The sequence below is a fragment of the Engystomops pustulosus genome, chromosome 6 (genome assembly GCF_040894005.1).
Source record: "Engystomops pustulosus chromosome 6, aEngPut4.maternal, whole genome shotgun sequence".
NCBI classification, from domain to species: Eukaryota; Metazoa; Chordata; class Amphibia; order Anura; family Leptodactylidae; genus Engystomops; species Engystomops pustulosus.
Genome location: NC_092416.1, coordinates 134,594,502 through 134,608,705, shown reverse-complemented (window position 1 = coordinate 134,608,705; position 14,204 = coordinate 134,594,502). Strand labels below are relative to the sequence as shown.

Genomic DNA, 14,204 nt, shown 5'->3' with positions numbered 1-14,204 from the left:
CTTAATGATTTGGATACAGCTTCACTCTGGTACAGGGGAGATCAAGACTTGATGAATCTCCGAATGTCCATTCATTGTCATTTGGCTGTGGTTTGTATCCAGACAATGAAACATGTGCATAACATTAATGCTGAAACCACATTTTAACACACATTAACCAGCTCATATTTGGAATAAAGTGATCTCATATTGTTGTGTATAATATTTATGTTTTTAGCCCCAATGTCCTTATGACAGGTAGTAAAAGTAGAATGAAAAGGGGGAAAAAAAAAGTGTTGTCATGGGGGCACAGGGGCTGTAGCTTACAAAAATAAAATAATTTCACTATGACCGGAGCTACGAAAATTCTTCTTCTCCCTCTTATTCTATCTTAAAACATCGATGAACAGCACCAATCTTCAGTTTCTCCTGCTGAAGGTATGTCACCATTCAGACTAGCACAATCACACTCTCATTCTAATTATATTGTAGCTGGAAGAAAATATGCAGGCAGATGCTGTGGTACGTTCTAATAAAGTTAAAATTTATTTCAGTTCACCATACTCACAAAAACCCATTAAAAATGCGCATATCACAAATTCACATAACAAGACGCTAGCTTTCCTATCCGCCCGACCCAGGTTTCGCCAGCAAGGCTTCTTCCGGGGCGTTGCCTGGGTCGGGCGGATAGGAAAGCTAGCGTCTCGTTATGTGAATTTGTGATATGCGCATTTTTAATGGATTTTTGTGAGTATGATGAACTGAAATAAATTTTAACTTTATTAGAACGTACCACACCATCTGCCTGCATATTTTCTTCCAGCTACAATATAATTAAAGGAGGAGAATGAGCGTGCGATGGTGCTAGTCTGAATGGTGACATACTTTCAGCAGGAGAAACTGAAGATTGGTGCTGTTCATCGATGTTTTAAGATAGAATAAGAGGGAGAAGAAGAATTTTCGTAGCTCCGGTCATAGTGAAATTATTTTCTCTATTTTTGTGGACTTTTTCAAAGACTGTGTGAACCGGTCTTATACCTTGAGTAGCTCCTTAAGGGGCAAACTGTGCACCACGAACAACTGTGTTTTTGTGCTATCTGTAAAGGCCTGTAGCTTAGAGGGGTTTCCCAAAAAATAAATTTTATCACATCCCCATAGGATTAGTGACAAAGACCAGATTACTGGGTCCCCCACTAAACACTAGGGAGACATGGGACCCTTGCAGTACTCTTCATCACTGGCATATTAGCCTTACTTTTGCATATCATAGATCGGTACAAGTTTCCTAGCATATAACAACTTACGCTCACACCTCCTATTGTAGCTTACTGTGCCAATCCTGTATGCCAGTGCCATGCAGGGTAACAGTCTGCAGTCACTGCGCCGAGTTGAGGCATTTAGTTTAATAGACAATGTGCAGTTTAGAGAAGTATTAAATACACATCTGCATCTCTAGTTCATAAAGCATTAAATGCCTTTGTTAAGAGTCTGAGTTCTTCCTTAAATTACTTTCAATCTTCCTTTAGTGGCTTTACTGAGACTTCACAGCATTTGATGGGGGCTAGGAGAAGCAAAAAGAAGGCTGAGGCACAGTCCAGGGAACCGAGGGTTAAGTCTCCATCTCATGTCAAGTATTTGAAGACCAAAAACATGATCACACAGGTCAGGAGCATCCCTCCAATCATGATGACCTTGTCCTGGAACGCTCGCTTCTCAATGAGACGCATAACCGTGTTGGAGAGGCCGAGCATGTTTGCAACGTCCAGGATCTTCTTCTGTGTTCCCTATGGAAGGAAAGGGAAAATTGGGGGAAGGAACGTAAGGAGAGGCAAATAGAGATGGAGAGATGGTGTTATTGGAAACCGTGATCTTACAGTATAAATAAGAAAAGAAACAGCCATCTACATGGAATCCTGAAAAGCATCGCCTTCCACCCCTACTGGCGTGTACATTCACATGATGGATACCATCTTATCTTCAGCAGATTGTACAGGTTAAAGGAGATCTACAAAATTACTTTAATATAGACACTTCTAAGAAGGCATTATAATGTTTTCACACAACTCCAAACTTCTGCATGAAGGAGGCGATGACTGGCATCGGTGATGGGTTCAGCAAATTATGAAAGGGGTCGTACTGTGTTAAAGGTTTGTAATTCCCTACCCCAAGGATATCCTGGAGAAAGAGGATAACATGCTGATGCTAGGGAGTCTGACAACTAGGATGCCCATGAATTACCAAATCGGGCATGTTCATACACAATGACCCACATTTATTAAAGTGTTTGGGGATTTTCCAGGTATTTCCTCCACTTTAAAGGGAACCTGTCACCAGGGACCTCATTTTCAATAATGACGGGTTACAGAAGCACATTACACCTGCAATGTACATATGCCTTTTTGCTATCTCTAAGAATTTGCAATACAATATAATTGTGTTTTATAGCTTACCTTGCATCATGATAAAATCCTCTTTGTAGTCACAGGGGTTGGGCTTTGGTTTTTTGGTTTGGATGCATTTCCTGAAACAACATGTGTCTTGTCTGTGCTGCAGACTGCTCAGCTTTTGGCCCCCACCTTTGCGCTCCTGTACAGCTCCTCCCTTCTGCTCTTTCACAGAGGTAACCGCCTGGTGAGCGGACATCAGTAGGGGAGGAAGGATCTGTACAGGAGAACAAAGGTGGGGGCTGAGAGCTGAGGAGCTTGCAGCACAGACAAGTGACATACTATTTTATGAAATGCATCCGAACCAAAGCCCAACCCCTGGGACTACACAGAGGATTCTGTCATGGTGCAAGGTAAGTTTTAACTCACACTTATATATTGTAATGCAAATGCTTAGAGAAAGCAGAAAGGCATGTTCGCAATATAGGTGTGATGGGCTTCTGTAACCTGTCTTTAGTGAAAATTAGATCCCTGGTGACAGGCTTCCTTTAAAGAGAACCTACCACCACGAATCTACCTATAAAGGTAGATCGGGGGGTAGGTGGATCAATAGGAGGTGAGGATAGCCCTTTTAAGGGCTAATCCTCACGTCCCCACGCTGTTTTGTGAACTTATATTATCACTTTATGATAATTTGGTTATGCGGCTACTGGGGCGTGGAGTAGCCGCAGCTGTGGCTACACGGCGCGCCCTTTGCAGCTGCGCGCACTTGTCCGACGAGCCTGCCGTCTGCGCAGGCGCAGAACAGCAGGCCCGCGCCTGTTTCGGAGCAGTGACCGCACAGGCGCGGGCCTGCTGTTCTGTGCAGACGGCAGGTTCGCCGGACGAGGGCGCGCAGCTGCAAGGAGCTGCGCGCCGAAGATTGTGGGTAGGAGGGGTAAAGTGGCTACTGGGGCGTGGAGTAGCCGCGCCGTATGTTGTGACTAAACACAACACAGCTCTTCCACCCGAGTAACTGTTGTAGTATTCGAACAGACGCTGCTACAGTATGGGGTTTATATGTGCAGCATTTCCTCGCCCAAGTGCTCAAAATCCAGCTGCGATCCTTAAGTTTATTTTTTTTTTTTTTACAGTCCTGTTACAGGTATGGTAACACAGAGCAGCAGAACCAAATACCTGTCTTTAGCTCTGTATGGTCAAACTGAAGAAAGGTCATTAACTCCCTGTGTATATCTGTACAACACAATCCTTACAAATTTGTTATTATCACTCCATGTAAAGGTAATGAGGACATGTTGCTGGAGCTTAGAAAGAGAGAACCATCATATATAACTGTTGTAACTACAATGAAAGGCAGTAAAATGAACACACAAAGCAAGACTGGCAGCGATAAAGGAGCACAAGTACCTTTTGCTACCTTCTGGAAGATGCGACTCAATGTAAATAAAAAGAGCATCTTTACAGAGGACCTGTCACCCAAATATTCAGCACTAGGAGCTGCTTACTAAAGTAAGCAGCTCCTAGTTCTTGATCAAACGCCGCATTGTTGGAGTGATAGCATTACCGGAAACGTCCGGTAACGCTATCTAACACTGCGGCGAGGTACAGTGTAATTGTCGGACAGCAAGCATGAGGGGGCGGGGTTGGGGCGTGGCTAGGGGCTATGGAGCGAGCGGGGCGGTCCAGGGAAGAGGCAGCGCCTCGGACCGCCCCCTCATGAATACAGCGGACCGCTTTAGTAAGCAGCTCCTAGTGCCAAAAATTTGGATGACAGGTCCTCATTAAGATCATAAGGGGTTTGCCTGGATTAGGTAAATCGAAATCGCGCCACATTTACGCACAAGCAATATTGCAGCTCATCCCCATTTAGGTGAATAGAACCAACATCATTCTAGGCACAATTCATGGGTAAATGTGGCATGTTTTTTTTAAATCCTGGACACCCCCTTAACATCACTGACACACAGGTCTCCCGATGTCTCCCTTCCCTTCCGATTCCCCACCTTTAAGGTCTTCCTTTGGTCCCTCAGCCCTTCCAGTATATTGGTCCCACTCCCCAGAAGGTCGTCTATCCCTTGGTGGGCATTACGAACAGATGAATTAAATTGGAGGGTCTCATCAATGTGTATTGAGGTCTCTGAATCCTGTGTAAGAAATTGGGAAGGGGGTGACCCCAGTGGTTATGTTGTATTTATAAAAAAAAAAAAAAAAAAAAAACACACAAAATAATTTTAAACTTTATGATCATTAGACAACCCTTATCCAAGAATCATGTATTGGACTGAACAAAAGATTATGGTTAAAACTTAAAGGGATTTGACCCCTTCGTATAACTGCTAATAGGGTCGCCAAAATTATATTTACCCTGTGATAGTGTGCTTTTCGCTACTGGTCATGTGACCCCCTAGGTACAAAGTCTCAAGATATCTTGTGACATCCTGTGTCCTGCTGCTTACAGTGGACGGAGGGGGGCATACAGATTTCATTGACATACAAAGACTATTTATTTAATGGATTTATCTCATTTAAGAAAATTCTCCTCTATTCACAGATCATATTAGAAGAACAAGGTACTAAAAGTCCCCCTGTGAATGAAGCACTATTATAGACGTGTAACCAGCTATGCATTGGCTTCTATAGGACAACATGAGATCAGTGTCATAAATGAATGGAGCTTCATTCCAGGGGGGAGATTATGTCCCCTGTTCTCTCAATTACTGGGGGAACCCAGCAGTCAGAGCCCCAGCCATACAAAACTCCTATAGGTAGACTATACATTTCTTTTGTGGAACAAACCCCGATAAAGCTGCAACCTCCTCAATGTGCCTAGCAATGGCGGCGAAGTAATACTGAATGCACCGCTGTTTCTGCAGATAACAACTTGGTCCTAAGAGGCAGGAACCTTTGTGATCCACTATTACGTGTAACATGTAAATACAGGTTACAAAAAGTGGCACCCATACAAGCAGCTACAAAATGTACAGGGTAGCAGGAAAACCTGAAGGCATCACCTTAAAGAGGTTGTCCAAGAACTAAAAAAAAGTTGTTTGTGGCTGGGGAGGGGCTTAAAAAAAATAAATAAATAAATAAACTACTCCTCCGGGACTCCCGTTCTCCTGTGATGCCCTCCGTCACTGATCGCCTATGCAACAACTGGCGTTCAGGCAGTAGCAGGCGCATTGCTTTGGTTGGGAGTTTGGATGGCACTGTTGACTGTTGTATACAAACTGAGGCTGACAGAGACCGGCGCTGCTGTGGGAGAATCACAGCCCCCCAGCCATATATCATTTTTTTTTTTTATCCTTGGACAATCCCTTTAAATGCAATGCAGCTTTCATATCGTTCTGTGATGGCAGCTCACAAGTGCCATTGTTATGTTCATGATGTACTTGCTCGCAAAGGTTTACCAAGATGGACATTACGGTAGTTTTAATGACTAATCTGCAGAGGGTGGCAGCACAAACTAATTTGATATTTCATAGATATCCGAAGATGTTAGGGCATCTTGGAAGGAAATGCATGGTTTTTGTGCTCCCTTCTTGGCCTAGTAAATCTAAATAAGGCCACATAATACATGTACGCATGGATGCAATGTCACTAGATCAAAGCTTACATTGGTGGTGTAAGACCGTGTCATCAGCTCCTCTCGCTCTCTTTCCTGTTGCTCCCGAGCATAGCGCCGATGCTGGAAATTTCGTAATGCCGTTTGTAAATGCTGGACATCATATTTCAGCTGATCCACTCTCCTATCACAGAACAAACATGTCAGTTCAGGGGGTTAATTACAAGCCATTTTATCTTACCGTATTACATTATTGGTGACATAATATATACCGTGTCGAACTACTCATCTTCTGTCAGCTCTGTAACATGTAGCATCACATGCTGATTTCTTAAAAGGGATATTCCCATCTAGGCATTAATATTTAATTTAATTAATTTGCCATATGTCAACATTTCTTCAAACAGGAACGTTTTTTTATAATACCATCCAATTGAAGATAATTTCTCATAAATGTAGCCATGTTGTCCCTTAGAAACGAGATAGCTTCCTCGGATACGACCACCCAGCACTCTGGAAGTGGTGGCCAGAAATGCGCTATTGAGTCCTCCCTTACCACCTGGATTCTGCATTCATTACTACAGGACGGCTGTAGCACATGCAGTAACTCCTGGACATTGCACAAAGAAACAAAAAGTTTTTATATATGAAATCACTCCAGCAGAGGTGGTCGTATCCAAGGACACAGCCTTGTTTCTAAGGGACCATATGACTACATTTGGGATAAATTATCTTCACACAGGTAATTTTTTTTAATATATTATTATATATTATATATATATATACATACACACACACATACATACATACACATATATATATACATACATATAAGATTAGTTAAACAAAATGTGAATGCAGAGACGAGAATACACGTTTAACTTCTAGGGAGCCATTTTTACATTTCCCTCTCAATGAGGGCTTGTTTTTGGTGGGTTGACTATATGTGGATTTTTGAAGGCATTTTATTCCATTTGTTGAATGGCAAGGTGATCCAAAGCAGCAATTGTTTAAAAGAAATGAAATGCAATGTTCAAGAGCCATCCCATTTCCAACAGAACCATACAAGAAACCACACTTATCTTACCCTAGCTCCCAGTTTCCACACTGCTGCAGCACTTCCAGTTTTTAGTGCTTCGCCCAGCCAGAAGTTTTGAGGTGTCACTGGACCTGCCGAAGCCAAGAGTGGCCCCCTGGGGCCAAGAGAAATCACTTTCACTAATTGGGTTTGTGACCTCCCAAACTTCAGTCTGGGTGCAGGCTCCAAAGACCGCAAGTACCTGTGAAACATGGGAACTGGACATCAGAGCAAGGCAAAGTATTCTTAATTTTTTGCCAAACCAGCCCTGTATGAATTTTACAGGTGTCCTTTAAGTACAGCAAAACTATATCCCGGACTGAGCAAGAGGTACCCCTATTCATAAAGTAAAAAAGCCCTAACAAGACATATGGGTTAGGTCTCTATTTGTGATTAAGACCCATGACTGGTTCCACTTCTAGTTATCATATCTTTAACCATAATGCAAACTGGACTTTAAATTATCTGTCGTGAGGCATGTTAAGTTGATCCCATATTTAAAATAAAATGTTATTGCGTGTCTCTGCAGTAGTGGAGGACTATGAAATATATACTTTATATAAACATAGGATATATATAGTGTCCCTGCAGGCAGAAGGCCCAATAGTATTCACCAAATCTGTTTGTCAATCAAGTAAGCTGCCAACCTTTTTGGGTTAAATCTTGTGTTCAGCACTGGCATAGATAAGGTTAAAAGATGTATATACCTGCTCAATATGGAAACTAGTATCTCTATCAGAAAACCATACACAGGAAACCTGTTCTGTGCCCTTTTTCTGACCTGCTTCAATTAAAAGCTTCCCAAGAACGCCCCGGGGGTGTGTGTGGATTCCGAGGAGGGGGGTCTGCATGCCAGTCTCACAAGTATTTGAGTTCCCACTCCTTATACCCTCCTTGCTTCTCATTTTAGTAAATTATTATTCTGAAGCAATTGTACCTTTTTGAAGTTTAGGTTATAACAGGAGATATGATCTGGGAATTTTTGTTATTAGAAACCATAAAAAATAATTAGGATTATTGAAGCCATGAAATGAAATGCAGGGAAATAAATGCCATTTCCGTTTCACGGTGGAAAAATTATAATATTTCTCAATCCTTTCATGTATTTTTAAGATGTGAATTATTGATGGATGATAAGAGATTCACTTATGTTACACAGCAGATATTTAAAGGAAACCAACCATCATGGGTCTACCTAGTACAGGCAGTCCCCGGGTTACATACAAGATAGGGTCTGTAGGTTTGTTCTTAAGTTGAATTTGTATGTAAGTCGGAACTGTATATTTTATCATTGTAATCCCAGCCAGAACTTTTTTGGTCTCTGTGACAATTGCATTTTAAAAATGTTGGGTTGTCATTAGAATCAATATTAACACTAAAGCTTCATTACAGACACCTGTGATAACTGTTATAGCTGTTTATTGTAGCCTAAGGCTAAAGTACAGTAAATTACCAATATCCAGAGGTCCTTTTGTAACTAGGGGTCATATGTAAGTCAAGTGTTCTTAAGTAGGGGACCGCCTGTAAAGGTAGATCAGGTGGCCGGTTCCTTTATTTTTAATTTTTTAACTTTTAGTGGCCTAGATTTATCTTATAAATATGTAAATTTTCCTTGCCACAGTAGCCTCTTTCCATACCTCCTACATGCAGTCTTCAGCTCATTGTTCCTACGAAAAATGTGAAGCTGGAGCACTGCGCACGCTGGACTGCGCATGTGCAGAACTCCTGCTTTGTGGAGGAATACGCTGAAGACTTCCTGTATGAGGTTTTAAAAAAGGGACTCCAAAGAAAATTTACATATTTATAAGATAAACCTTTGATATAAATCTGGGCCACTAAAAGTTTTTATTAGGTAGATCCATGATGGTAGAAAACCTAGCATCACAATCCATCATGATAAAAGAGGGACACTTGCTCATAAATCCAGGCACTGTACTGCAGTAATCTTTTTATATTTATTATCCATGGCCTCCTTCCTACTAAAATAAAACTTTAAAAAAGGAAAAAAGGCATCACAGTGTTACCAGAGCCCCACTGTGCTGCAGATTGACAGTTCCCCCCTACCACAGTGTGCTGAAATTTCCTTTGCCACATTGAGATTGCATCAGGCAGCACAGGGAAGGAAAAAGCTGAAGGAGCAAGGAAGGGAGAGCGAGACCGTGAAACAACCTGTGGATCTGATGCACCGAGGAGCTCTGGTAACTACCCCCCCCCCCCCAGCCCTTCAGGTAAATCAGATTTCAGAAGAAAAGCCAGGTATTACAAGTATAATAAAGATTACCACAGAGCCCGAGGACCCCAGGTTTACCATATTTGGTTTTGATGGTAGATTTCTTTTAGTAATTTAGCTATTTTGGAGACCCCCCCCATCAATACACATGGATGCTGGGTTCATAAAGCAAAGGCTGGTGAGAGCCACTGTCAGACAACTAAGCCCACTGTAAATAGGTCATCTCTCTCGAGAACAAACATCACCAATCATAACTATAATATATTCACAGCAATAATATGTTAACAGGCACTAAGCTGTGATGCCAGTGGCACTTTTTTTTGAGAATAAAAAAATTATACTGACAAAGTAAAAGATATCTACTATTTATTACTCACTTGAAGAATAACTGCAAGATATACACAAAGCATTGTGCTAGCTTCAAGAGGTTGTCAATATACTGTACTTATATTGAAAGTCAGTGACTTGTCCCATTCATTGATTAATAATAATAATCCCTTTATTTATATAGTGCACACAGATTACCCAGCGCTGCACAGAGCTTGCAAAATCGATCCCTGTCCCCAATGGGGCTCACAATCTAATCAACCTACCAGTATGTTTTTGAATTGATTGACATTTCCAAGGTCTCTGGTGCAGCTGTTGGAGAACCCACAAACCGTACAGGATTGGTAAAAGGAGATTAAAGGAATTGTCTGAGTTTATAAAAAATAAATAAAAAAAATCTACAGGTGGCCTGGCAGGCTGTAAAAAAAAAAAAAAAAATTAACTTGTACTTACCTTCGTCAGTGTTCCTATTGTCCCGCGCAACCGACAAGGAGACATCGGACTCCCCATTCTCGTGATCTGAGACCCCTTACCGATCAGCTAGTTAGGTCCCATACTGTGGATAGGGCCTAACTTGCTTTGTGTCTTTAAGTCTTTATTTATGTATACACAGTTTTTACTGCATACTTAGCTTTATTCCGGAACCCAACTGAACCCTTTAGCACGATGTCTATGTGTTTGGAAAGTGCAAGCGGATATACGGCAAATGAACACAGACGTTTTAATAGATAGCCAATCATACTGCAAGAAGTGTGAGGTCGGTAGACCTCATTTATAAAAATTATAAAAAGAGATATGTTCTTTTTATGAAAAGGCTGAAAGAACAAGTATTCAATGCTGGACGGCCCTTTAATAACAGTCAGTAAGGTTATACAATAGATCACTCAGCGGAAACCTTGATTACTCACAGTTTGGCATTCTGCCGCTTGGTGGGAGGTTCTTTGCTAGACAAGATCTCTAGACGCTCCAGGTTACTAAAGATCTGGTCTATTCTGGCTTGGATCTCGTTTTCTAGGACTGGATAAAAAAAAAAAAAAAAAAAAAGTCAAGAAAGACAGATGGTCAGTCCGAGGACATTATCATACCTAATCAGGCCACGTCTAATGGTCTTTGTACAAATGTTTCCTTCATAGTTTCATAGTAGATAAAGTTGGAAAAAGACTGCAGGTCCATCACATCCAACCAATACTTCATAAATTGCAAAAAGAAAGAAAACATGACAAGGCTGAAGCCAATTCACCCTAAATAGGGAAACATTCTCTCCAGGCCACAAGTCAGAATAACCTCCTGGATCAACATCAAATTAACAAAATTATTTGTTCCCATAACACGTGATATTTTTGAGCGGCATCCAGGCCTCCTGAACATATACATAGAGTCCACCATAACAACCTCCTGCGGCAGAGAGTTCCATAGTCTCACTGCTCTTACAGTAAAGAATCCTGGTCTATGGAAAAGGCAGAACCACCTCTCCTCTAGGCGTAGAGGATGGCCCCTTGTCCTGGTCACACGCCTAGGTATAAAAAGATCTTTGGACAGATCCTTGTACTGCCAGTTCACGTATTAATACATTGGAACGAGGCCTCAACTTTGTTCTTAGCTGAATAACCCCAAGTTTTGGAATCTGTCTTTGTATCCTAGTCCACCATTCCCTTAATAATCTTGGTTGCTCTCTCTGTACCCGAACCGCTTCCTTTTTATACACTGGTGTCCAAAATAGTTTCAAGTGCTGTCTGACCAGTTATTTGTATTAGGAAATCTATGTCCTTATGAGAATCTATGCTTCTCTTGATAAAGCACATAATTTTGTTTGCCTTATCAGCTGTCAGGCACTGGTCACTAAAATAAAGCTTACTCCATTTTGTTGCATGTATAATATATAGTTAGAGATAACCAATTTACTACTTCTCTGTTATATTGCATATGTTTACTCCACAATGCAAAGTAGAGGCGGAAGGTATTAAAAGCTTTTCCAGGTAGGTAAAGCGATGTATCAAATGAGATCAGCTGGAGGAAGGTAACATAATGAAAACTTACCTACCAATTCCCTGCCACTTCTCTCAACCAAATAACAATTTCTTTATGTTACCGGCCTCCACAAGAGACACATAGGGGCACATTTACTTACCAGTCCCGTTGACGCGGCCGATACGGAATGTCCGACAAGGATTCGGATCTGCCGCGATTCACTAAGATCGTGCGTCCAATTTCCTGCATGTGTTGCTTCCCCGCTGAGGTCCGCCGGAATTCACCTTCTTCCCGATGAATGCGAGTGCTGATCTTGCGACACAATTTAGTTTTTAAATTCCGCGTTTTGTCCGAATCAGTCGAGTTGTCCAATGTCCATGCCTCCGATTTGTGTCGCATGCAAGTCGGCGCCGATGTGCCACAATCCGATCGCGTGCACCAAAAATCCGCAATTCAGGGCAAATCGGAAAAAAAAAAAATTGCGAAACCCGACGGAAATGCGTCCAACGAACCCTTAGTAAATGTGCCCCATAATTTCCCTTTCCTTGGAACCCCTTTCATTAGTTTATTCTAATGGATAGTTATAATACTTACGATGTACAGACTGTTTGTCACATGATTCCAGCCGTCCCATCTGACTCTGAACTTCATGGACATGTCTAAAACAAATAAATTTAAAATAGTCATTACTGCATGAATACTGCATGCATTTTATTTCCTTTTTTTCTATATATAAGGAAATATTTATTTCCCGAGGCTGAAAAATAGCTCTCCCAGCTCAGAGTTTGTTACAACTGTCAGACAGTCTAGACAATAGTGCCTGAACTGAAGAAATAAGCAGCACAGAAGAAATACTGCCCAGAGGCTACAGATATCTATGAGACACAGTGAGTGGCATTTCACATACAGGCACAGGTTGCCATTTATTTGTCACATAGATTTCTAAGGAATCTGCAAAAGGCAGAAAATACAGCATCACATTTGGTTAGACAGAGAGACACCATATTATGCAGTATTAAAAAAATCCAATAACAGTTGGTTCTGAAAAGACTTTGCTGAATAATTTTACACCAGATGTGAATGTGATCTGTATATCTGAATGTTGTCACTGCAAATCTCTGTGGGTCAGCTGCTGGTGATCCTGCCACAGTCAACCCACATAAATTGTGTTATCTGTCCCCAGTCTTAAGCATGAATGTGTTCAGTCCCAGAAAACGAGCCTGTTTGCTGGTCAGATCCCACAGACTGAGCAGAGTGCAGTGGAAGGGAGTCCTTGCATCATAGTGATATATAATGCAAGGAATCCCTATCTGCCATCCAAACTGCAGCGCAAACGAGTGGCAGGCAGAGACGTCTTGCACCATATTACCGTATATACTCGAGTATAAGCCGAAACCCCTAATTTCAACTCAAAAAAACTGGGAAAACCTATTGACTCGAGTATAAGCCGAGGGTGGGAAATGCATTGGTTACACCCTCCCAGTATATAGTCTGCCAGCCCCTGTAGCATACAGCCTACCCAACCCCTGTAGCATACAGCCTGCTCAGCCCCTGTAGTAGGAAAAAAAATAACACTGTACTCATCTTTCCGACGTCCCCCATAGGTCCTCTTCTGTCTCAGACTGTCCCAGACATAAGAGGACCTACAGGTGATGTCAGAAAGGTGAGTTTTGACTTTATTTTTTTAGTTGAGTATAAGCCGAGTTAGGGTTTTTGAGCACAAATTTTGTGTTGAAAAACTAGGCTTATACTCGAGTATATAAGGTACTCTAGGATGCAAGAAATGCCCTTTTATACACTGTGCTCAGTCCATGGTATCTTACCAGCACACACGTCCATTTCTACAGACCGCGCACACAGTGCAGTTAGCCCTAGGAAGTGATTCTCTTTGAGGAAGCACCATGGAGAGTATCTTAGACTCCATAATATAAAATTTACGGACCGTGTGTCATCTGTTGCAACAAATTATAAAATATAATGCCATTAGAAACCATTGAACCAATAGAAATCTCTGTTCTGTCCAGATGTATTTTGTGACCGGAACACTGCGTACACGTACAATCACATATAAATAGCTGTCATACTAGTACATGTGTAAGGGATATCTATGGCTACCATAGTACAAGCACATCACTGCAACCTCATTACAAACAAATGGTCCTGTGGCTGCACAGAATGATCCATGCTTTTACCTCTATAATGGTTTATGTCTTGTATATAACCAATAGCTAAGATTGTAAAAAGGATCTAATATACATAACAATACATAATGTTATACTATAACATGTCCCAGTCATCTAGTAAACACACTGTAATGAATCTCTCATCCTCTCCCCGCTCCTGTCATTAATCCGCACTCACTTGTTACTTTGATGGTAAAGAGCCTCCATGGCTCCCAATCTTATATGTCACCAATCTCAGCTCGGTAATCGATTGCTTAATGATCGGTAATCAGCTGCCTACGCTTCTATGCCTGTTCCACTATTCCCGGCACACGTCATCATTTCCGGGTTCTATTAGGCCCCTGACGTCTCTGAGCTGTCTATTGCTGTGCCCGCTGCCACCTTTAAAACGATATAGTAAATACAAACTATGTTATGTACTTGATAAGGGTTGCTGTATTATAATACTTGGTGTTTAAAAATAATTAGTACGGGGAATGAAGAGAAGACTTGA

At 41.5% G+C, this 14,204-nt stretch overlaps 1 protein-coding gene across 2 annotated transcripts; it reads right to left on the bottom strand.

Moving 5' to 3' along the window:
- Positions 1-1,362: 1,362 nt before the first annotated feature.
- On the bottom strand, positions 1,363-14,054 carry GOSR2 (golgi SNAP receptor complex member 2). Of its 2 annotated transcripts, XM_072111139.1 has the most exons (6): positions 13,890-14,051; positions 12,123-12,187; positions 10,469-10,577; positions 5,977-6,109; positions 4,367-4,507; positions 1,363-1,763 (listed from the first exon to the last, which is right to left on the bottom strand). In XM_072111139.1, exons 1-6 carry the CDS (start codon positions 13,916-13,918, stop codon positions 1,602-1,604), a joined length of 639 nt encoding a protein of 212 aa, XP_071967240.1. In that variant the 5' UTR covers positions 13,919-14,051; the 3' UTR covers positions 1,363-1,601. The 2 variants fall into 2 exon arrangements, with proteins under 2 accessions (XP_071967240.1, XP_071967241.1); XM_072111140.1 differs by lacking the exon at positions 4,367-4,507 and having other exon boundaries at positions 13,890-14,054.
- Positions 14,055-14,204: the final 150 nt, after the last annotated feature.